The 23,686-nt window shown below is 40.9% G+C and overlaps 1 protein-coding gene across 4 annotated transcripts in view; it reads left to right on the top strand.

The window, feature by feature from the left end:
- The window catches only part of enox2 (ecto-NOX disulfide-thiol exchanger 2), a 184,467-nt gene extending 177,181 nt beyond the window's left edge, over nt 1-7,286 (top strand). For all 4 annotated transcript variants that reach the window (XM_061725726.1, XM_061725725.1, XM_061725728.1 and 1 more), the window contains one exon: nt 6,528-7,286. In XM_061725726.1, the coding sequence (XP_061581710.1) occupies nt 6,528-6,659 (132 nt within the window). In that variant the 3' untranslated portion in view covers nt 6,660-7,286. The remainder of the gene's footprint in view (nt 1-6,527) is intronic.
- The last annotated feature ends 16,400 nt before the right edge of the window (nt 7,287-23,686 follow it).

The following is a 23,686-nucleotide window of genomic DNA, read 5'->3' as shown; positions in this document are numbered from 1 at the left end:
AATATTGCTGGCTTGTTCTCCTCTTCTTATCTAGCGGTTCCACACGCGCCGATTCAATGTAGAGAGACTCCCCCACCCCGTCTCCGTGGAGGGGCAGCAGATCTCTGCAATATCCGCTGGGATTTCCATTGATCGGCTGATCCTCAGCACAACCAGCTGAGATAATGGTCTGTGAGTGCAGGGGTCGTGAGGAGTCAGTAAGAGATGAAATTATGGATGTATGAGCAACACACACACTGTCACTGGAAGGGGAGGAAAAAAACATTTTCACGACTTTTCATGGTTAAAGCCTTTTTAAAGCATTTTCCACGACTATCAGAGCCATTTACTCAACAGACTGTCAGTGTTCACTTTTCAAAGGAGTTACCGGGAACAAAACACTCAGACACATGACTGTACAGCATGAAAACAGCTGTTTACCGTCCGATATGGCCGAGGCGAGTGCGATTAGTTTTTGAAGTCTTGAGATGAGTCATAATTATGAGGTGCAGAAGTCATAATGAGATGAACTTATCAAACTAACATGAGGTTATCAGAAGTTTCTTATCTCGGTGGTTCAAACGGCAAAAGCCAGGATTTGAGGATCACTTGGAGGCCACGCTGTATTTATGTTCCTACAAGGTTATCTAGGTGCAGATTTAATCCAGATCTCACAAAGCTTTAAAAGCCAAATGTAAAATCTGAAAATGTGCAGAGAATAAGCCTTTGAGGGACAGCGAGGACTGCGGCACGGCTCTTCACCAGCTGGTGTCGATGTTTACCTAAAGTTGGGAAAAAAACTCACTTTAAAGAGAGACCTTCACAAGTCTGAGTGCAGCAGAAAAGACCCGGGGCCTCGAGCACAAGAGGGGATTTCATCCTTGATCCCTGTGTAGAAATCTCTCCAACTCAAAATAAACATTCTGATGTTCAAAACTGTGCTTACGCTCGCATCCACGCATGTTTTCTTTGAACGTCACAATCAACGTGAAATTGAAGGCACATGCAGGAACACGCCACCCTGTCTCCTCCCTCAAGTAGAGTCATTTGAATATGATGATGCGAATAAACCGTCATGGGAAATCACTCAACCAGACGATGGAAATGGCAAAAGCAAGCGTAAAAAACAGAAAGTATCCGGACCGTGAGGTGGAGACACTCCTGTCAGAAGTGGAGGCAGGAAAGCATCTCATTTGGTTCCCTGTGCTCTGGAGTTGGCAGTAATGGCCCTTTTGCACTAGTATCGCTTCTCCTCGGTTCTACCCGCCACGGCCCCATTTTGCGCTTTTGCATTTGGGCTGAGACGGGTAGAGCCGCTCCAAGCCGATACTATTTCTGTAACCATTTCAGCGAGGTTCTAGCAGGGCTGAGCAGGGACTATTTCCGACATCATCACCCTCCACGCCTCTGATTGGTCGGGGGGCGGGGCCGTCAGACGTTTGAATCAGGAAGCGGGAGTCAGCGCGAGAGCGACCCGCGGCTCGCAGCGATTTTATTATACAGCGCAAACGTCTGTTTGGTGATCCAACTCTGAGGTGCAGATGTTCATAAACCTGGTGGCTGACGAGAGAATTAAAAAAGGGATGTAGACGGGCTGTTTTACTCTCAGCCGCTCGCGGCTCCAGCTGATTTCTGATCAGCGGCGACATGAACAAAGCGGTTGCGCAATCGAGTACGTCACAGCAGCTTCACCCCAACCTGCCCACTTCTCCCCTGGCTGTGGAAAAACACACGGGTAGAGGCGGGTAAAGGCGTGACGAGCCGAGTCGGGCCGAGTAAGTCCTAGTGCAAAAGTGCCATAAGAGTGTGGTGACGCTCTCAACCCGCTCCTCCTGAAGAACCCTGCACCTCCGGCCCAGTCCTGAGGTCCGGCCGAATTCAGAAGAATTCAGTTAGTTGCTTGAAACTCATCAGCATAAAGCAAACATTAAAGGATATTTTTTTTAAATGAACTTCCCCACAGTTTTCCGTGTGTCTCAACTAGAGTTGTCCCGATCAGGATTTTTTAGCTCCCGATCACTTGAGTTTGAGTATCTGCCGATCCCGATTTTTCCCGATCCGATCACTTTTTTTGGCTCCCGATACATTTCCGATACTTTTTCCCAATCAGATACATTTTGGCAATGAATTTAAGAAAAAAAAAAAAAAAAAAAAAGGACTTAAACTCAAATTATCCCAAGTTTCTTGTATTTTCCATTGGAGAACAACATGGACATATATTTCAACAAAGCGTATCAGCACTGGCGCCACAAAATGTAAAAACATGAAATTGTAAACTAAAACAAAAAGTGCAGAATAGTGCAATAACGCCGTGCCATGCCCTTCGCTCGTGGTAGTGAACTCATTGTTGACGTCACGTTTCCTCACGTTTTGGACTTCACTGCATCTCCACTGAGTGTCGCCAAGGGACAAAACCATAGAAATGTAGTCACGCCAACCTTGGTATGTGCGTGAAGGACAGCAGTTGTCATTTTTTGTGTTCAATAAATGGAGAGGAGACATGGAGCGTGTCTATCACTTCAGCAGTATATGAACATCCGACCGTGAGCGTGTAAAGTGGCGTACGCACTTTTTGTACACGAGGCCCCTTGTCTCAGCCGTGAGTCCCAGCTGGTTCAGTCAGAGCTCAGCAACAACAAGCCTGAGGAGAACCAGACGTTCAGGCTTCAAAAAGCAGGTATAATATATTAACTCTGTCTCCACTGAACAACTCCAGCTGATTGATGATTCTCTGACAGAGTTGGGCACAAGGTGGTGAGTGATAACATCCTTACTTGAGAAGTGTAAACCTCTTGTACCAGTCCTGACACCTCACCTGTCATGTTTGAGTATGTGAGTGAGAATAGGAGAGACCACATGTGTTTTCATGCGTCATGAACTCATTTCCTTTAAGTGAATTAATTTTATTTATTGATAGACCAAGTTTTACATCTCTCCCAAATAAAACTTTTTTCCCCTCATATTGACATTATGTTGCAGGCATTAATAGTTTTCATCATGCTCTTTTATGAAAAACATTTTTAAAATGTTTGGTAGAAAATAATTCTTCTTGTACAAGATTTTGGAAGCCAAAGCTAAATTTGGACCAATTTTAAACACAGTTTTCATTTCTCAGACAAAATAACTTCATTTTAATGTGCAGGAAATTGGAAAAATGAAACAAAAACTGTTATTATTAGTAGATTAGAGGATTTATTTTGGTTTCAGATACACATAATTCTGAAATCTATACAGTTCCCTTGTGCCAGTTCAGTCCTTTTCTATTTTGTTATTAACTTTACAGTTTAGAAGTTTAATTCATTTGCAGTTTCAGTTAGTTTATTGAAATATTTGCTCAAAAACTTTCATCAATATCCAAATTTGTAAGTATTTTGATAAATACTGCTGAATTGTTTAAGAGGTACAGAATGAATGAATTGGTTTGATTCTTATTCTGATTAAGTTCGACTCGTCCTGTAATTCCTAAAACCTCTAAACTCGTGTAAAAGTGATGGTGATGTTTTATGAACCAGGACATAATTTTAAAGTTACTGCTTCTTGTTTCAAATATATTTATCAGTGACCGAGCCAGTCAATAATGGAATTAACAATCAACAGTCACGTTTAAGTAAGAAAGTAAGACAAATAGATGACAGTTCCATACACAAGTACAAACATGAATAGTAGACAGACAGAAACAAGCACCAACAGAGCAAAGCCACCCGACCCATCCATCCCTCCCTGGGAGTGCACTTAACAAATCAGTCAGATTCTCTTTCAGCATGAGAGACGAAAGGCTGCCAGATTTGATCAGAGTCCTTCCATTTCAATTCAATTTGTTTTTCCAGAATAAATCTAATTCTTTCCAAGTCTAAGTTCCTTGTCAAGTCAGTCAACCAATGCCTGAAGGAGGGCACCTTGTTGAGGCGCATTTTGTAATAACGGTGCATTTTGTAATAAACGTCCATAATATAATAACTTTTTCATTTCATTTTGTAATAAAGCCGCATTTTGTAATAAACTGCCCAATTTTGTTATACATTGTTATTGCATTTTGAGAAGATTATTATAAAATGCACTTGCAACTTTTTTATTTTCTAGGAAATGTAATAACATGGTTTATTATGTAATAATACCTATTATTATTATTATTATTATTATTATTATTATTATTGTTTGTTTAACAATGAATTTATACAAGAATGACTTTTGTTGTTTTTTATGCAATTTCCCTTAGAGCTATGTAGCCCAATAAATCTATGTATAATACTCCAAATATAACTTTAGTTGCCTATTTGAAGTTTGGAATTATACAGGCCAATAACAAACAAATAAACTATGCTTTATAATTGTTATTACATAAAGCACCATGTTATTACATTTTCTAGAGATTAAAAAAGTTGCAAGTGCATTTTGTAATAATCTTCTCAAAATTTAATAACTTGTTACATAATGCGGCAAAATGTATTACAAAATGTGTTGGGGTAGTTTATTACAAAATGCGGCTTTATTATAAAATCAAATGAAGAAGTTATTACATTTTGGACGTTTATTACAGAATGCGGCTCAACACAACTCTTTGTTTTCCCAGTAAAGCCAGATCAGTTTTTCCGCTGTTAAGACCCTATACCCCTCAGAAGACGCTGTTGTGCAAGCTTCAGTTCCCTAAACTGTTTTGAAGTTCCCAAAATGACCATGATAGCATCTGGATCTAGTTAAACCCCCAGGATCAATGAAAAGAAATGAAATATTTCCTGCCAGTAGCTTTGAAGTTTAGGGCAAAGAGCGTAGCTGAGTAACAAGGTAACTCCACAGACTCACATTTCTACATCATCAAACCTGCGTCACCATGCTTGCTGACTTCTCCACTTTGGTCTTATTCTTGCGTAGTCATTTTCTAGTTCTACTATCATGGACTTTAACTAATCTAACTTGCGATTACAGGCCTGAAGAGTCAGACCTTTGGTTAGATTGGGAAAGTTGTCCATTCTTGAGAAGATCAGCAGTGATCTTGATTGTTTTTTCTCTTGTGAATAATCTTTCTCACTGCCCAATAAAGGGTTTCACATTGTTTGGAAATGGTTTTCCAACGAGTCCCAGATTGATGGGTAAAAATTAAAGCCCATGGGAACACGTTCCACAGTCTGTCAATCAAAGTTAGCTGTGGACGAAATACAGCAGCTGCAGAGCTGCCGGCAGACTTTTAATGTGGAATATCCCAATTCACAAAAATCAAAAGCTACTGCTGCATTTAGCAGAATTGACTCCCATTTTAACATGGAAGTTAATATAGATTGAGTTGGAGCCGTCTCAAGCGGCTAGCCGGTTTCGGGGGCGAATGAGACTCAACCTGCAAGAAACTTGGTGCTTGGATGAAGCAGAGCGGTTTCCCAGTACCGTTTTGATCTTGTATGCCGTTTTTCTTGTTTTTTTTCCAACTCTGTTTTGCGTTCTTCTTCTATTAATTGGAAGTTGGCAAACAGTGAAAGTGGCTCACTACCACCACCAGGTGGTATAAATTGGGAGTTTTCCAAGTCTGTGGATCCTACTGGGATCAACCCTGTAAATGGAGACTGCTGAAAGGATGGAGGAGGAGGTCAGTTATTACAGTTCCAGCCTGCTGGGTTTTATACTGGAACCCACAAATGAAAATACACAGATTCAGTCTCCCCTTCTCTCCTACGACGTCCACACCAGCTCTGTGCACGACTGTCTTTGTTGCTGATGTATGACGTGCTGCTCTATAGCTATGCAGAGTTGTCCTAACAGACGTCTCTTTGGGAGACCAAAGTTGTTTTTTTTGCCAATAGTAGTGAGAGAAGACTGCTAAAAACAATCCAGTATTGCTTCAAATGGAAATAAAATTGATATTTCAAAATGAAAAGTTCTTTGGTGTCACTTTAAAATTGGAAGAGGGTGTTTTTGTTGTTTCTTATGGTTGTATATACATATATTGTTTACATGCCTGTCACCTCAGACAATTCCTTCTCACTACATTTGGGATCATCATCATGGTTAAGGAGGGAATGGTGCTATTTGTTGCTCAAAGTGTACAAAAGTGTCTAATGAAGAGATTTTATTGCAGCAGATGCAGACCACGCTTTTCATTTTCATCTTCACATGATATTGGAAGGCAATTCTTTGACTAATCATTTGACATTTTGGTTGTTGACACACTGACGAAGCGACATTCTGCAGTAATAACACACTCTCCATCATCACTTCACTTTTAAATTAAGCAGCCAGTAGTGTAATTGGCTGGTCGTGTCATGCTCGAACATCCTTTAGTCTTTTTCACATTCAAGCTTTCCAGTTACTGCTTACAGTTTGTATGACTAAAAGAAGAAAAAACGGCTCTAGTGTGAGCAGGCGACCACCTTTGACAGTTTTGGTGCTTCTTCAAGATGTTGCATCCTCTGTCAGTCACAAGAGTAGATATGAAACGTGCAGGTTTAGTGTAATTATTGTCCAAAGGTACTTTAAGCACACAGAATGCTGTTTTTATCTGTGTAATTCCCTGAAGGCCGTGTGTTGAGCCGTGTGCGTCTGTGCTGTCTCTGTGTCTGCAGATCAACACCAGCGAGGTGGAGGCTCTTCTGTCCCGGCTCCCCTGCACCTTCAAGCAGGAGCTGACGGGAGTCGGAGCCAGTCTGGAGAAACGCTGGAACTTCTGCGGTTTCCAAGGCATCAAGAGCACATAGACCTGCTGGAGACGCTTCTGGGACGTGGAAGAGACGACAGGCAAACACGACGACAGGGACGGTGTAGCGACGTGAAAGACAAGACCAACAAATATCAAGGACCCAGGACCGTACCTGACGGTACACGGACACGGAGGACTGATCTCAGATCAAGAAGGAGCGTTATATAAGCGTTTCAGGCACTCTGCGTAGGCGGCAGAGACTTAAAAACTTAGCATCGCCATGGTAACGGGGGTTTTGATGCCAAGCACCAGGGATGGAGTCCTCAGGAGTTCCAACTGAGCCTCTCTGTGTCTGCTGAATATGTTCAGACCCGGTGGCTCCGTGGGAGTCCCAGAAGAGCAGCGTCTCCTCCGGCCGCTGGAGCCCACGGAGGGCAGGATCTGGTGGTTTTTTACCTGCTCTCGGCTCTGTCTGGTCTCAACGTGGGTCCACAGGGCTAATCAGGGGAGATACCGGGGTCTGCCCGGACACTCGGCCTCCCCCTCTTCTCTTTTATCCGTGCCCAGTTTGTAACATACATCGAAAAATGGATATATTTCTTCATTTTCTGTAAAGGCTGTTAAAAGTTGCATAGAATCACTTGTTGTAATACACTGTAAATGCTTGGATGATATTTTTGACTAAAAAAGATGTTTTAGTAATTAAAAACAAAAAAGTGTTTTGAGTGTCTTTTTCTTTGTTGTTTATGTGCCGCACAGAGAGGCTGCTGGTGAAATAATTACGTGAGTTGCACGCAGTATTTCAAACATCTTTAAAGCTGCCAGACCTCGTGCCTGCACCTCCACAGCTCACGTGGGTGATCCAGGTTTCTGCTCACTCGTGCTTCAAGGGATTTATTTCACTAGTTCTTACTGAAACTCTTCTGAGCTTTCTATCAGGACATGTGTGTCTTTCAAAGGCCAATTAAGTAGGGCTGGGGATCGATTCAAATGTCAAGAATCGATTCGATTCCGATTCTTCAGATTCAGAATCGATTATCAAGATTTGATTCGATCCGATTTGATTCCGATATTGATTTGGGTTAGTGTTATTAAAACAGTTTTTTGAGCTGTTGCATGAATTATATGATTGTAGTTATGCAAAATATTACTACTAGTATTATATTGACATTAAACAGCAAGTATTGGCAGCTAATGATGCTGTAAGGACCAATCAGCTCCCAGAATGCTGATAGAACTGCTTTCAGAAACATCATGTGGGTCAGAATTACCAAACAGATCCAGGGGGGAAAATTTTTTCCCACATTCCGTTTTTATTTGTTCCATTTTCGTTCTATTTTGGTTTTTAATTTTTGAGCATTTGGTTTTTATCATTTTTGCAAATGTAACCCCAAGACAGTATATAAAGTAATGAAATATAGACAATTTATGCAATTATAATCTAACACTTTAATGTTTTCATACCTTTAAACATATTTAAAGGCAAAAACATGGCACCAGTTATTTTCGTGTTCAACAAAACATTCGTTTTTTGGGGATAAATGAAAAAATAACCAAAAATGTAATGTAATGGAAAAAAAAAATCGATCTTTAGACATATGAATCGATTTTTAGGAATTAATATGAGAATCGATTTAGAATTGGGTAATCGATTTTTTCAACACAGGCCTACAATTAAGTCTGGCCATTAGGAACAGTGCTTTCACATCAAACTTCCCTGAAGGATCATGTCAATGTTGTTTAATTGGTGAGAGCCAGTGTTGGTGCAGAGTTGTTTGTTTGTTTGTTTTTGGCATGAAGCATCAACAAAATATTTGTGAACTGGTTGTCCGGATCTATGTATTAAACGCTTATGCAACGCTTTACAAAGTGGAGGTTTCCCCCCCAAAAGCCCAGCAAAGCTTTCCTAACACACTTCCCAGTGCACTCTCCTCCCCCGCTGCTCTGGGAAACAAAGGTTTATTATTATGCATGATTTACTCTCATTTGGCCATCTCAATCTCCTACGGCCCCTGCTTTTGAAAAATTAGCGCTCATATATTTCTTAGCTACTATTCTTGCAGCTGAATAATAAGTAATGAGTGTGTTCTGCCCAACAGGCCCCTTGTTCACTATGCATGTAACCATTTGGCTGAGCAGCGATTTTTATTATTTTTTTCCCTTTTTTTTTAAGGAAATGGTACATGCTTTTAAGTTAACTGTGTAACTAAAGGATGAAGAAGCATAAATTCAGGCCCCTGTTCCTCCCGACAGCCCACTTGGGATCTGGCACACGACTGTGCATCACTGCACTTTCTTTTCCACGCTGTAGTTTGATCTCCAGAGAACATCCAGCCTCCTCTCTGACTCCATGCGTCCCTCCTGCTCTGCCCGACAAAAACACCACACTAATGTGGTGGATTCTTCTCTGTCAGAAGCTGCTCCGTGTCTACAGTTTCCTCCCAGCTGAGCTGGTAGCTGATAGACTGCCGGCACTCCGTTTATCTCGTTTACAGCGGTTTGTGTCGGAGGTTTTGCAGCTTCAAGGTTCTCGGGGCATCACTTGAGGAGGTTAACGCACACTAATTAAATCCAGCTGCAGTCCCTGCAGAACCACGCTCTCCATTCTCCCTTACCTTCTCGTTGCTGTCACATAGTGACGTTTCATTAATTCATTTCAAGGTTTTTGCAAACGAAAGCATGCAGTTCACATCCCTGAGAGCGATTATGCCTGAGGATGAGTTGTGGATTGTAAAGTGGCTGGGGGGAGACGTTAGAGGATGTCCTTGGATATTTGCTGACGTCAAACTAAGCTAATTAACTAAATTTGAAGGCCTTTTTGACATTCAGTGGGTGATTTCTTGGACGTGTTTCATTTATCAGTTGGTTTTAAGATGAATGTAACTTGAAGTGAGGAGATATGCTGCCCGTGTGGCTTCATTACACGTACTAGAGATTGATTATCCCCTGAGCACGCAGCCGAGCGGTTCTCCGTCCAAACCAAGATAAACATTTATCCCAGTAGGGTTTCACTCCTCAGCTTCCTTACATCAGAGTCATGGACCTACAGGTTTGGTATTCGGAGATTCTGAACACTTGCAGATATCACAGCCCTGCTGCTGCTGCTGCTTTGGTGTAACCAGATGAATGACTGGAGGCTCAGACGGCTCTGTGATGGAGGAGACGATGCAACAGCGCCCCCCGTTGAGCTCAGCTGCAACTACACCTCTGCAACGTTCCTGACGGGGAATGGTTTGTATTGACAGCAGGAATATGACCACAGTGCTGAGAGGGATGCTAATGAATGTGTCTCTCTCAGTCAACCTTGCACAGACCTCTTTCCTTTAATGTGTGCATAAAAGATCAGGTCTAAGTATTTCCAGGGTTTCAGTGGAGCCGTGCATCTCCAGAACCGTTTCTCAGCAACATCTCAGGGTAACAACAGAAACCAGGCTGTCAGCTCTGTGAATTATTTCTGCTCAAGTGGTATCCTCTTGTAGTTGTTCATCCCCTCTGGAGATTTCTTTACAGAGGTTCTGTTTTTCCCCGTTGAAACTATGATTCGTGGCACATTTTGGATGAGCGTGAGGAGACAGCAGGGTGTTGTGGGTACGTGTCTGCAGAGGCAGGTCCTGCACTCCAGCATGTCTCCTCATTGATCCTGGAGGATGCAGGTGGAGAACAGAGGTGGGGTAGGGATGCTTGTAGTGCTTGCTACCAATAAATGATGTAATCCTGCGTATGTGACTGCGAAGAAACACTTCTGCCCACCAGATATTGAACTGTTGACTGTGGGCTTCCTCCCATGGAGTCTACAGAGAGAATGTACCTGAAGATGCTGCATGTGTTGTTGACAGGTGAAGAACACAGCCCTGTCATGAAATCATCATGAAGTCTGAAGATTTGTGCCACTGCTATCCATCTTTCTCACCTGATGTTAATTGTAATTTGATCTTATTTATTAATTAATTTCATTTATATATTACTAAGTAACAATATAAATTGCCTTTGGGGATTATTGAAGTATAACTCATTTCAACTCAGCTCAAGTATCTTAAAGGGGACCTATTATGGCATCTAATACCTATTTTAAACAGGCCTTGAATGTCTTAAAAACAAGCTTTTGATTGTTTTTGCTAAATAAATTAGAAATTCAGTCTCTAAGCCATGTCTTTATCTTTCCATTCTCTAACCTCCTTCTCTATGCAGGATTCTGAGTGGGCGGGTCTATGATAATGAGGCACTGTGCTGATTGGCTGCCTGAATGACGCGATACACCGCTACGAAAAAATGGCGGAAGCTCCGGCCGGCAGAGTTAGTTGTGAGCGTGGTGTCACGCATCAGAGGCCAAACTATGTAAATCGCTCCCGTCGTTACGTAACGAAATGGAGCAGAATCTGAACGGCTCGTAGATCCACATCACACTGGATGGATCATCCGGGCGGCTGTACAGACACTGCAGAATTTGGTTGCTTTCCTCCTTCTCTGAGTTGGCAGGCTGAGGGGAGACCACTTTATATATGGTAAAGCGTGTTTTTCATAATAGGTCCCCTTTAAATCAGGACTTTTGCAGGTGTCTGAGTTCAGTGGAGTTTATTGCAGGAGGAAACTCACTTTTTCTAACCACGCGTATCAACTTCAACATCCCTGAGCCGCTCTCTCCTGCAGCATCCTTTAGTCGGTGAAATCAATAGCCCTTGAGTGTTTGATCTGAACGCCTGCACAGACCGACTCCTGCCACCGTCAGGTCGGCTGCTCCCCCACCGAGCAGCAGCCACTCACGCCGTTATGAATCCAGTGACCTTTAGCAAAGCTAAATGGCTTTGCACCAACAGTAATTATCTGCGCAGTGGCCATTCATCCAAGGGAAGTTTATTTATAGAAATGAGAAGCGGTTAGGTTGGCCCAGTGCTCTGACACATCGTTCCGGCACACTGGTCCCGTCCTTAAACACAGTTTTAAGCATTTGTTATGTTTGGCAGCACAGCTGGGAAAGCATTCTCATGGTGTTTGGGGTTAAATGGTTTAGAGATTTTCATCAGGTCTTTAATAACCGCAGGCGGCTGTCGGGGCGGGATTGCAGCCCCTCTTACCGAGCAGCTGGAGCTGATGAATGCTGAAAGTGAAGAGGAGCAGCTGAACACATCGGGGTGGAAGTAAAAATGTCAGTTAGAAGCTGCTAAGAAAAGTGTGTTGGGTTTTTTTCAGCTGCTGTTGACTAAAGTGACATTGCAGGTAAATAACTTGATCGATATTCAAAGATAATGTGAGTTAAAGAGCATGTATTGTACATATAACCTACATAAATAGGAGAGAACATTTGGCCCATACTTGGTAAAAGATTGAAAGTTTCTCTGTCTCATATTTAAGTAAAGTGTAGCTGCTTTAACTCTGACACATACAGGACTGTCTCGGAAAATTAGAATATTGTGATAAAGTCCTTTTTATTTTCTGTAATTCAAAAATGTCATACATTCTGGATTCATTACAAATCAACTGAAATATTGCAAGCCTTTTATTATTTTAATATTGCTGATCATGGCTTACAGCTTAAGAAAACTCAAATATCCTATCTCAAAAAATTTGAATATTCTGTGAATCTTAATCTTAAACTGTAAACCATAATCAGCAATATTAAAATAATAAAAGGCTTGCAATATTTCAGTTGATTTGTAATGAATCCAGAATGTATGACATTTTTGTTTTTTTAATTGCATTACAGAAAATAAAGAACTTTATCACAATATTCTAATTTTCTGAGACAGTCCATGTCTTTTATGAAATTTGTGCCACATGTGGGTCAAAAAAGCCCTTCCAAAACCCACGTTTGGCACAGTTCCTGACCTTTAGGATGTGTCCGAGTCTTAGCTGAGCCATAAGAACCAAAAGGAGACCAGATTGGGCCTGAGTTGCGACGCAGGTTCGCTCTTCTGTTGGATTCTTTCACAAGCACATTCACGATCAATCAAAACTTTATTTATAAAGCGCTTCAACATGCTTTAACAAGGCAACCAAAGTGCTGTACAGGTGAATAGAAATACAACAAATAAAACCATAAGATACATATAAAAGCAGTAAGCAAAGTCCCTAAAATAAACAATGAGACAATGCAAGGACTGGCCTACTGATCGTGTTCGCTGGAGTTAAAAGCCAGTGTGGGGAAAAAAAAGGGTTCTAAGAGATTTTTTTCCCCAAAATCCCACTTGTATGCAGAAATAGTATCAGCATCAATCAAACGATTACATCAAAAATACACTGAAATAAAGAAATATATGAATCAAATGATCTGCAGCTATCAGTGGCCTCATTTTAGAGAGGTAAGTTTGTTTTGAGCTCTAGTTCCTCCTGTGTCCAACAAAGTGTCCCTGAGCAAGACACTGAACCCCCGGTTGCTGCCGGTTGTCGGCCAGCACCGTTAGACGCTGCTCTGCCCACAACCGCTGTATGAATTGGTGAATATCTGCAGTGTAAAGCCCTTTGGGGCTGTAGGAGTACAGCTGGAAAGAGCTATACAAGTGTAAGCCATTTACTGTCTTGGTTTTAGAAAGAAAAAATTAATTCTAATGATCAGTAAAAAAAGACACTTTTAATGATGGCAGATTAACTCCTAGTCTAAATGAGCTGCATGTCTCTTGCCAATGTTCAGATTATGCACCTCTTTTCTTTAAACACTGCAATTGCTGTTTTTTTTTTTTTTTTAAACCAAGCAGTTCTTCAACACCAGAGCTCATCGTAGTCGTCTCTGAATCTTTTTTTTAAATCCTGCTGAACCCAACTTGATCTTCATTTATACTAATAACAATCTTTTCCTTTGTCACTGATCAAAGTCTTTGTCATGAGCAACATTTTCTCATTCTTTAAAACAGAGCAGATAATATAATGACTAGAGCTGAGATAATGAGCAGAAATCTAGTTTTTAGTTTTGTTTTGCACACTGCTGCAAATAATAATAATAATAATAATAATAAGTGTCTGGGCCTGTTTTGAACATGACTCATGGTGAAAACTGGAATAAACAAGAACGGATGACACATGAAAACCCCAGCACAGAGCCGGCCTGTCTCATCCATGAGCTCCCACAAAGATGTTACTAGCCATGAACGCCTCTGTCCTTGCAGAAAAGAAGGCCACTCTTGCAATATTTGCATTATTAAGAAAAGAAAAAAAGCAAAGGCCAAGTAATTATAGTGTGCACTGCTACTTAATGATTTATCAATATAAAAGAAGCACATGGACCAAGGGCATAATCTGAGCTCTGCATTTATCTGCTTGAACATGTATGGTGTCATCAAGGAGAAGAATTGGCCAGAAATAAAACACTATTAAAACATGTACTGCACGATTACTTTCTTCCTCCAGAGGACGAATGATCAGATAACCCAACGTGGTGCGATAACGGTACTTTCCCAGTGCAACTATGCTGCAATTGCAGAATTTTCCCCGGCAGCCACCACTGATGAATATGTTTATTATTCTCTCTCATTCAGAAACATTAGTAAGATCTGTGTTTTTTTTTTGTCCTTTAATTTTTCACATAGGACGAGCGTGGTAAACCACTGCAAAACAGAACATCAAATAAGACGTCCTCTATTAAATATACATTTTAGGCAGTCATGGGTTTAGATGGAGTCATTTTTCCCACCTAAAATAACCTTGTAAACCGAAGGGGAAAAAAACAAAACAATTGGTGTTCATTTCAGAGAACACATTCATTAGCAACAGTATAATGCCTCTTAAATCTTCCAGTACTGGTGGGAAAGAGGAAATAGGGGGATTAAACGGTGCGGCAGACTCCACTGTGGCAGAGCTGTTATGTTAACAGCTTTGCCACAGGATCTCAGGATCTTGATGGCCAAGTCCACATTCAGAGCTTTGATTGCACATGGAAATGTCTCCGCTCAGTAAAATGAGACTCCAGCACTGATTGTCTTTGCTGTGTCATATATAGCTTTTTTTCCTGTATGTCAGCTGGACTAAAAGGACCAAAAGATCCCGGGCCTATACGTTGTTTTACAGAGCTAAAGTAATTTTTATATACCGGTCCATGTGTGTTTTTATTTTAAGTAATTGTTTAATAGGATGCAACTTTCCAAATTTGTCTCCAATTAAAGCTTAGATGCAGATAAATTAAAATGGGTTAAACCACCTTGAATCAAAGGCTATCCAAACTGATATACATCCTTATTTTATTTACCCTTGTTCATGTTAATATTGATTACTTAGAAGGAGACACAATTTGCAAAGAGTCTAACAAACATTATCACTTTACAGGTTGCTGCATATGTAGCCAGTGGCTCTGGCAGCATGACATGCTGTACTATCATGGTGTAAATTTGCTGCACACACAGATGTTTATGCAGGAAAGCCTGTGCACTAGTGATACAGGATTTATTCCCGGGGGAAACGGTTGTGTGCACAGATGCTGCTCCCATGTGTCCTCATTTGATATGTCTAAATGCATTCTGTGTTGACCAGGAGGAGAGATCTGTATAAACAGGAAATGTAAGTTTGCATTCTTGGATTTGAGCATCATCGCTTTTAGTACCATTGCCGGTCCAAAATTTAACTGAAAGATATTGTGACTGTTCACTGTTCTCCTTTTCTGAGTTTTAATTTAGTCTGGTCAGTCAATGGAAGTCTATAAGTCACATCACAGACTCATCCAGTCAGAATTACGTGAGAGACAAATGTATCGTCTGCGCCGTCACCCGTGGTCCAAGAATCTCTTCCACACACTTACAATGATTGAAGTCATCTCTGTTGTAACTCGTTCATTCCTTCTTTTCTCTTTAATGATTTTACAAAATGTACACAACCAGAAGTGCTATCTCCATATGCCCAGCATGGAAGGAGGTCTTTGTTGTCCATCCATTCATTTTCTACCCAGAGGGAACCCACGCAAGCACGAGGAGAACATGCAAACCCACACAGAGAGAACTATGAGCCAATCTATGCATGTCACCTTGCAAGTTTGGGATCATTTTCTGCTGAACTAAAGCAACTGCGTTCCGTATTGCTTCAATACGAAACGCAATTACGTAACAATTACGTATTTCCAGGGACGGGTGGCAAGTGAAGCCAGGTGGGTTATAATGATGAAGAATATCAAGGCTGAGCTTCACTGCATGTGCGGTCAGTCTCATCGCCCCTAGTCTGTCATTGTTATTTGATCTGGCTCTGTTGGCTGAATCTGCATCATTTTGTTTCTGTGCCACATTCAAGGGAGGGGTTAGTATTCAAATGGAGTGGAAAGCAATTTTTCCTTCAAATTAAGATTTAAAGGGCTAAAATAAAGAGATAAAACGTTTTCTATCAAATCAGAGGACAAAAGAGCCGGCGCTTGAACGAGCTTGTCTGTGCATGTACCTGCTCTCCAGTGTTAGCTCTCACAAACCATTCCAGCGGTCTGCGAGTTCCCCTTCCTCGTCTTCTAGCGCGGCCCAGCAACCAGTGTACTGCCTGGAGCTGAGGGTTAACAGCCATCACATTTCTACCTGCTGGTTCCAGTGGGACACACAGCAACGCTGGCCTGGGTTTGGGGTTTCAGGTGTTTCTACGGCTCCAGGGACAAACGCAGCTCCGCCTCATCCTGGGATTCCTCCAGGCCAATAAATAAAAAGGTTTGCTGAGTCTTTAATGTTTTTGTTTCTCTGCAGCGTCTTTAGCTTGCTTGTAGGCTTTGTCCCTTTTTTTTGGCCCTACTGTTAAAGTCCTAAAGCCTTCTGGGTAGATGTTCTTACTTTCCCCATCCCTAAGCTGTGCTGACAGATTTCCTTCTCCGTGAATCCCGGAAAAGGAAATATTGCCAGAAAAGCAATCTAAAGAGAAACCTCTAGCATGACTAAAACATGCTTAAGCATGTTTTAGTCATGCTAAGCAAAGTGATCAAGAGTTCCTGAACTAAAGGATGTCAGAAAAAACAAAATGCCTTGTTTGCTCTAATAAAACCGCACCATGTGGAGCACTTTGACTATTAACAGTTAGTTTTGCTTGCATACAGAACCTCTATGTGGTTTAGGCTGATGAAATCAGGAAGAATGAGTGAAGTCTTGACGTGGTGAGCTTATAGTCTGGACGATGCTGACGTAAGTTCTTGAAGAGGAAATGTGACGTTTGTTTGGTTTCCTTTAAATCGCGCTATCAGATGTTGGAGACTTAAGTCCACGTTGTTACTGATGCAGGATCTGTAAATGAAGTTATGATTTGATCACATATTGTTGGGTTGGTTTTGTCTGACCTGTACCTGCTCTTGTAGAGTAGAGACGGGTCAGAGAGCAGAGAGGAGAATTTCCCAGAATGTTACAGGTTAAGGGCAGATGTCCATCCTGAAAGACGGCCACACCGCTGGTCCGTTGGTCACCTACCAAAGGACATGGCCAAGCCCAAGCCAGCACAGAACCAGCGCTGTGGTCTAAAGCTGGGCTCAGGTAATCGAATAAAAGACTTCTGTGGTTTATGTTCAACAGATTTGCCCTAAACAAGGAAATAGTGACAAGGATGACTCGTTAGAGAACAGGAGTTATGCATGTGTGGTACACCAGCAATGTGTGACGGTCCATCCAAACCATCAGTCGTACAGCCGTCACCACTTCTGGACAAAGGTAGCAAGGCTTTGTTTATCGTACAGATTTATGTGATGTTTGTGAAATAACAAATTTAGATCTGTATTACTGTGCTCTACAAAGACTAGTAACCCCTTGTCCTTGTGGTTATAGATGTGCAGAAGTTTATAATCCTGATTTATTTCTTTGTGAGAAAAAAAAAACACAATGGAACTCATCTAAAGGTAGCGGGATGTGGTGTATGTAACTTTCTGCCATTGTTGTATCAAAAGTGAATTAAAAGGGGCATGGTGGCGCAGAAACCCCACCCTGTCTGGTCACACGCTGGAAGTGGTTGTTTGTGGTTGTCATCAAGGTGTGCCCAACTCTGTTACAGGTATAATTTATACCAGGATGTACTGAAGCAGGGAGCTTGCGTTCTTGGGGGTCAGAATTTGGGAAATAGGAATCAGTAGGACGTACTGGAGGACACGAGGACGCGTCTCTGCTACTGTGTCTCCATGATGTCATTGCATTGTACACACTTTATTGGTTATTTATAACTTTACCACAAATATGAGGTTCCAGTTGCTGTGAGGGATTTCAGCAGGTCTTCAGATCTCTCCGAGCTGCTGAAGGAATGAAGGAGGCTGTGATGGAGGGATCCCATCCCTCCATGTCACATGGTCAAACCTACTTCTAACCAATCATAAGTGGTGCATTAACCTAACCAAACCTTAACCAGAGCGTCATCCAGCCACAAAATATCATTTTCAATGGCTTTTGAACCAGGAAGTGGAGACAGGCGATATTTAAATTAATTGTTTTAACCATTCTCCCAATTCGTCACCACAGGGAATTCCCTCTGGACGTCCCCTCTACGTCATAGAGTGACGAGTAGAGCTGCAACTAGTCGACTATTTTAATAGTCGACTAGTCACCGACTATTGAAACGATTAGTCGACTAATCGGATAATTAGTAATTTTTTTTTTAAATTTAGTCTGAGGTTGCTTTAATTAAGTGGCAAATGATAATAAACACAAGAAAGATGGTACTAGAGCCCTGCTATAGCAGGACTGTTTTCTTCATCCATTTCGCGCTGCATCAATTATGATTGAGGTTATATCAATGAGAGTAGGCTGTGAGTGGCTCAAATAATACTAATAAATAACATAAAATAAACTAAGTTAACAATTAAACGAATTAATTTAACAAATGAATCGCTTGGCCATTACATTGCTGTGGAGGAAGAGAATGTTGCTGACCGACTGAGGTCCCAATCCCTGCATCTCTCTTCCAAGATGCTCCACAGACCAGTGGCGGAGTTAAGACGTGATAAGGAAAAAAAGAGGGAGAGAACGAAAGAAATTGAGTTTATGTCTTTGCTGAAGCTTTATTGTTTTGCTTATATTAAACAATGAGACGTGTTTTTCTCTGTTCACTTATTGGCATAAATAAATCTTCACACCTCGCTCACCTCACAAATTCAGCACATTGGACAGCACAGCGCACCTGACTGTCGCAACCATTACTCGCTTATGAGGTTCATTCATAAAGTTGGTGATTTGCAAGTGGGGTTGGGTAGTATAGAACAGATACTGAAATGTCAGACAAATTGAACATTTTAAAGTTTTGTGCTTCCCCACATAAACGCAATCATAACATAAGAAATTAAATATGTTGTGCTTTTGAATGGTAAATATTAAAATAAACCGTACACAGGTACATTTACAACTTATATTGAGTCACTGTGAATACATCAATGTCATTTACATGACGTTAAATAAACTATCCTAAATAAACAAACATATTTACAATTCCTTAACATACATCATCTCTATAAAATGTAGTTACTAATTCAGATGCACTACATAATACATAATACAACTGATATGTTGTTTAAAACGTTTTTATTCGTTAGGGTTAGGGTTACTGTAGGTTTAACCCAAACCAATGTGACTACAAATATGGCGCTGATTAGCATAAAGCTGTATAGCATGACTCTAGGGAAATGTAGTTCTTAGCAAATATTTCTTTTCACAGAAATGGAGGTTGTTAATACTAAAATAAGAGTGCACATAGTAGTTTAAGGGCATGATATACACATTTGTGTAAATATATTTTAAATATATAATTGTTAAATGTGTGAAAATTAATTTTAACCATGTTTTACCCTTATATTATAGCGCCACCTAGTGATGAATGATCATCAAAATGAAATCAAAATGAGGCACCACCTGACTTTTTCAGGAAAATAACTAAACAGCAAAATCAGTCTCAAAGTAGCTGTTATTCCACAGTGCCAGCCTGTTGCCGGGGGGTTACAGAATAACAGACCTTTGCAACCAGCAGCTCTGACAAATATGTATAAAATAAACACAAACAACTTCTCTCATTCAAATGAATCAGTTTATTTACACAAGTGTTAAAAGATAATGAAACAAGACTTGGATAAATTCTGATGCTAAACTACACATAAAAAACTAAGCATTAAACAAACTTTGTAGCCACGTATGAGGATTTTAATATACCAGCTTTGTGTCAAGTATGTGTAAAATAATCCAATATTAATTTTAACTTAAAAAAAACCCCAAACTGTTACTTTGAGACTGATTTTGCTGTTATTTCCTTATAAAGTCAGGTGGTGCCCCGTTTGGATTGATTCGTTTTGATGAGTCATCTTCTTCATTAATTATAATTAAACATCTTAAACCAGACTGTGACTCAGTTTGAACCTGAGACCAGATCCTGGAGGACGGTGGTTTGAAGTCATCAGGATCATGTGACCGACAGCATCGAGGTCATGTGACCAACCACAGGAAACCAGTGGTGATGAAACTTCCTAAACCAGAACACGGACCGCCGACATCTGACAATCAGACGTTTATTAAAACCAACAGGACACAGCTTTTAAAATAACCTTTATATATATATATATAATAAACAAGAAAATGCAAAATGCAACTGTTTTTTCTCAGGGTTTGAAAACAACGACGACAACCGTCTCATGTGAGGACAAGAACATCAATTCAATTCAAATCACTTTATTTATTGCCTAGGTGCAATTTTAAAGGCATGACAGCAGCTTAAGGACATACAAACAAACAAAATTGCACATAACAGACTTTCAACGTTTAAATATGTGTGTTTTAAAGTGCAATAAGTTTTCTGGGGTCTAAAAAAGGTTAAGATGAGTAAAAAAAAAAAACAAACAAAAAACAATAAATAGATTGATGATAAAATAGATTAAGAACATCAGAACATCTGGACACCTAGAGAACCTGGAGGACACCCAGAAGTCTCTTCTAGGGGAGGATGAAGAGTCCTCCTCCTCCTCCCCCTACCAGTTCTTCCTGGCTCGAGGACTCAGGAACCTGGACAGGACACTGCTTTTAAAAGAACCTTTATACTGTATATATCCATCCATTATCTATACCTGCTTTATACTTTGCAGCGTCACGGGGGTCTGCTGGATCCTATCTCCTTTTCATATATATATATATATATATATATATATATAGCCTATATATATATATATATATATATATATATATATATATATATATATATATATATAAAAATAATAAAGAAAAGGGAGGAGACCCCGGGGAAGACCCAGGACACGCTGGAGAGACTATGGGCTGTGTCTCAATTCAGGGGCGCTAGTGAAATGAGACGGTCTAGCCTGCGGGGGATTTCCTGGTCGCTGTTCCCGCCCTTGTCCTACGTCACCAAACAAAGTAGAAAGAAAGAAAGATAGACAGAAAGAAAGAAAGAAAACACGATAGAAAAGAAAGAAAGAACCCCCCCCCCAAAAAAGAAAAAGAAATGGAGCCAGAAGTTTTTTTTTTTTTTTTTATTTTCATTTTGTTGGAGGAGGAAGAGAGGCGTGTCCGCCGGCGCCGGCGGGTGCTGTACTATGTGCGGCTGATGGAGGACCAAAGACAGGTAAAGCTGTGTTCAATTTAACCAAAGTAACAGTTACTGGTAATTAGCATATCTATACATTACGTTAATCACTGTGAATTGACATAAACGCTAGACATTATTATGTGTGTGTGCGTTATTGTCAATTATATAGATTATTATACAGACATATAAATATAGCTTAGTTTATATGGTTAATGTCATTTAATTTTGATAATTCATTCATATTTAAAATAACCCTCACCTTAAATTAAAATAAATCTTCTCCTTTTCTTCTCTTACCCTATCCAGCCCAGACCCCTGTACTGCAGGATAAACCTGGCAGTTCCTGTGCTGGACAGGTTTTTTGGCCAGGAGGACACAAGGCCAGATTTGAGGCTGAGCAGAGAGTCCCTGGCCGTGCTGCTGGACCTGCTCCACCAGGAGTGGAGACACGGATGGGGTGTCACAATTGAGGCCTTGGTGTTCCTCTTCTGGCTGGCAAGTGGGGCATCATACAGGGTGGTCTCCACTTCATCCTTGCAGACGGCGGGTACCCGTGCCTCCAACATCCACTCCCCCTCATCCCTCCCTACAAACGACCGGTAGAAGGTGTGGGAGCCCAGCGCTTCAACAGCCGTCATTCCAGGGCACGCTCCATTATAGAGCGTGCCTATGGAATGATGAAGACCAGGTTCAGGGCCATCTTCCTCCAAGCGCTGGAGGTTCACCACACCTTTGTACCTCTGGTATGTCATCACACAACAGGATTGATTTATTTTTTTTACAATACTGAACAAGAGTAAATTAAACATAATGAACTATTTTTTCATTTCAGGTCATAACAGCATGTGCCGTCCTCCACAACATCTGCCTTGGGGCCGGTGACATCATGGCCCTGGAGGACGAGCCTGTGGAGGATGAGGGAGAGGATGAGGGGGAGAATGGGTTGCAGGGTCAGCGGTGCTCCGTGGCGGGACCAGCTGTCTGCAGAGGTGTCTGCCCTGGAGGAGTTGCCATGTGACCATGATTACCTTTAGAAGGCAGGTGAAATAATAGTAAAGCTATTATTCCTATTTAAACTGTTTTGTAGACAGATTTGTTTGTTGAAATAATTTGTGATGGGATTTCTTTTATGTAAATAAGGTTGTGAAATAGTATTTTGTATGCACGGTCTTTAATTCTCGCCTCTTTCTGAAAAAAATCTCAGTGACATGGCAGCCGTCGATTGCGTCAGCCCTGCAAACCCAGTTGATGGACGATGCGGTGGACAGTGGAGACATGCACCCCCAAACACTCTGGAGACCACCCCAGATGATGTCCCACTGCAAGCAGAAGAAGACACCAGTTCATTGTGGCCTCCCATCAAGCCCAGCAGCGCTGTCACGGACTCCTGCTCAGCAACAACATTCACATTTTCTATATTCATTTTCTTTATATATTATTTTTTTGTATTTGTATTAATTCATTATATTCGTTTTTTTTTTTAGCTGTAAATAGTTGTTTTAATAGTACTTTTGTAAATAGTTGTGAATGTTCAGACAAATCTAATCAAACAAAGTAAATCTATTGTTAATTGTAAATAGTTGATCTCTACTGTTGTGCTTTATCTGTAAATACTAACAAATAAAGTGTACAATTATATTTTTAACAACAATATTTTTATTCAATAAACACAGTAAACTTCTCTTAAATCTCTTAAAAGGTAATAACTTAAATTGGAAAAATAAAATTCTTATATAAAAACTATGTACAAAATTAACATGTAAAAAGTGAACAGTATGATTAACAAATTAACAACCTAACAATTATCAACAAATTAACATTTACAACAAAAAACAATTATTTATTTACAAATCTCTGGAGCAGGGAAAAGAGTCTGTCCATCCTTTCCCTGCTCTCCTGCGCTCTCCTCTCTTCTGCCTCCCTCTGGAACCTCATGTCCTCTTTGATGAGATTTAACAATTCCTCATCCCTACCCCTCTTCCTCCCTGCTGCTGCTGCTGCTGGCCCTGGCCGGCTATCCTCCTCATCCTCTTCCTCTTCCTGGTCACCCACCGCTGCACTTGGCCCCGGTGTGTCCTCATGGATGGAGGCCATTAGGACAGGGGGGGCCACAGAAGCCTCTGTCCCAATACCTCATCCATGAGGTCAAACAAGGGCCAAGTTGCAGCGGTGGGTTTCCCACCCACTCCCTCACCTGTCCCTGGACACTTGCAATCCTAATATGGAGAACAACATCATCATATGAACAACAGCAAAACTTTTCAGCAAAGTGTTTATTAACTTGCATGGGTAAAACAAATAATTAAATTTCCAGATCTCATGTACATACTTTATATATTTTTTTAAGGTTGTCCCACTTCTTCTTTGCCTGCAGGGGAGTCACCTTCCCCTGCAGGCCCATTTTCTCCAGGATTGTCCTCAACACAGAGAGAAACGAGAAAAAAAGGGAAACACAAATCAATCATGTTAACACAAGGACACAAATATTGGAAAAGGTGACAGCAAGACAGACACAAAATCCCCCAAATAATCATTGGATGTGTTTTTTTCCCTAATGGATTGTCTTTTTATTTTAGCCTTTGTATAGGATTAGAATCATTAGAATAACTTTTAAATACAAGATGTAAATATTTGTTTATTGTCTTACCTCCA

This window comes from Cololabis saira, chromosome 7 (genome assembly GCF_033807715.1).
Source record: "Cololabis saira isolate AMF1-May2022 chromosome 7, fColSai1.1, whole genome shotgun sequence".
NCBI classification, from domain to species: Eukaryota; Metazoa; Chordata; class Actinopteri; order Beloniformes; family Belonidae; genus Cololabis; species Cololabis saira.
The sequence above is the reverse complement of the archived record's forward strand: the minus strand, read 5'-3'. Positions and strand labels throughout refer to the sequence as shown.